The sequence below is a fragment of the Pteronotus mesoamericanus genome, unplaced genomic scaffold (assembly GCF_021234165.1).
Source record: "Pteronotus mesoamericanus isolate MK-2021 breed Mesoamerican mustached bat unplaced genomic scaffold, CSHL_Meso_final scaffold_85, whole genome shotgun sequence".
Lineage (NCBI taxonomy): Eukaryota > Metazoa > Chordata > Mammalia > Chiroptera > Mormoopidae > Pteronotus > Pteronotus mesoamericanus.
The window spans coordinates 62,044,348-62,046,079 of record NW_026555329.1 but is presented as its reverse complement, the minus strand read 5'-3'; the positions used below and the strand labels follow the sequence as shown (position 1 = coordinate 62,046,079).

Here is a 1,732-nt window from a genome sequence, read left to right as displayed (position 1 = left end):
CAAAGTCGCCATCAAAAGGGCCACCACTGGCCATATTTAAAAAAAAAACCAAAACAGTCTACCCCATCACACTTTATCCTGACCCCTGACATATTTTCCTCCCTTGCACTTATCCCTCTGACCTATATTTGTTCATACTGTTTCCTTCTCCAGCAGAGCATGAGATCCTTACAGGCAGGAAGTTTGATTTGCTCACTGCTGTTTACCCAGTGCCTGGAAGTTCCCGGCATATAATAGGTGCTCAGTAATATTTCTGGAATGAATAAAATATTTAAGAGTCCAGGCTCAAAATCAGAATTCTAGAACGTAGTAGGCATTTCAAATGACGTTAGAGCACCTAAAGTGGCATTAGCCCTTAAAATGATTTCCAGGACCCAGAAATTTGCACTTCAAAATAAAACCTAGGTAATTCTGATGTAGACTGAATGGTGTGTGGGGCTGAGGCTCATTAATTTGCATTTTTAATAATCTCCTCAGGTGACTTATCTAAGGGAAAAGATTCAGAACCATTATTTTAGAAGCAGTTCAAAGTATGGAGCCTGTACCTGCTTGCTTCATTAATTTTACCTGCCTGGCCCTAAAAGCATTTGAGTTGAAGCACCTCGATCCTGAATCTGAAACAGTCAGTGATTCTTACACTGGCTTCATATTATAATTTCCTGGGGAGGGAGTTTTAAGAACACGAGATGCTAGGACATTACTCTGGGCTCTTGGTCAAGATTGCATGGGATTTGACAGTGCCCTTGGCAGAATTGGAGACAGAGTGGAGAATCTGTCTCTTCCTCAGTGTTTGGACAGAATAGACCCAGAAATGCCCCTTTTTCCAGCCTCCAACCACCCTCTGACCTCTTTTTCAGTGACCGCCTTCAGAACCATCTCAGCCATCCTTAGCCTTGAGACCAGCCAACACCGCTTTTTGAGCTTAACTCCTTATTGCCAAGCAACCACGAGCTCCCAAATTCATCACAATTATCCCACCGCAGGGGAGGCTGCTGCCCAGCGCCTGTTGGGCCTGCCTCTGCGGGCCTCCTACACCTGCCTTTCTGTGGGCTTCTATGAGTATTTCCACCTCGACAATGTGTCTCTGAAAAGCATGGGGCACTTCTTGCGAGAGAAGCGAGAGGGAGCCCAGCGTCTCTTGAAGATGCAAACCAGCCAGGCAGCTATGCCCTCTTCCAGGACGTGCAGAAGCCTTCCCAAGATGAGTGGGGTAAATCTCAGGATGCCAGGGAAGCCGCCATGGTCCTAGAGAAGAACCTGACCCAGGCCTTTGAATCTGCAAGTCCTGGGCTCTGCCGCACAGACCCCCATCTCTGTGCCCTCCTGGAGAACCACTTCCTGGAGGAGGAGGGGAAACCCATCAGGAAAATGGGCGACTGCCTGGCTAACCTCCGCAGGCTGGCCGGTTCCCGGGCTGGGCTGGGCCGGTATCTCTATGAAAGGATCACTCTAGCGTGACTAGGAACCTCTGGAGCCCAGGGACCTTGGAGGGACCCCTTGGCATTCCCCTGGTGCCTGGCTTCCACCTCAGCCTCTCCCTGAAAGCACTAGGCATCCATTTAGCCACCCTGGAGCCCTCTCCCATACTGTGGACAAAATAGAAACATATACCTTTATGCAGCAATTAAAAAAAAAAAAAGACTGCATGGATTCAACCCATCTGCACTCCAGACTAGTTGTTTGACTTCAGGCAAGTTGTTAGCCTCTCTTGAAAATTGAGAATATTCATGGT

The 1,732-nt window shown here is 48.2% G+C and overlaps 1 protein-coding gene across 1 annotated transcript; it reads left to right on the top strand.

Annotated features, from left to right (window-relative positions):
* The first annotated feature begins 724 nt into the window (after positions 1–724).
* LOC129063222 (ferritin light chain-like) lies at positions 725–1,458 on the top strand. The gene is given in 2 exon segments (XM_054564214.1): positions 725–1,145; positions 1,148–1,458. Coding segments are annotated over 2 exon segments (732 nt in total).
* The last annotated feature ends 274 nt before the right edge of the window (positions 1,459–1,732 follow it).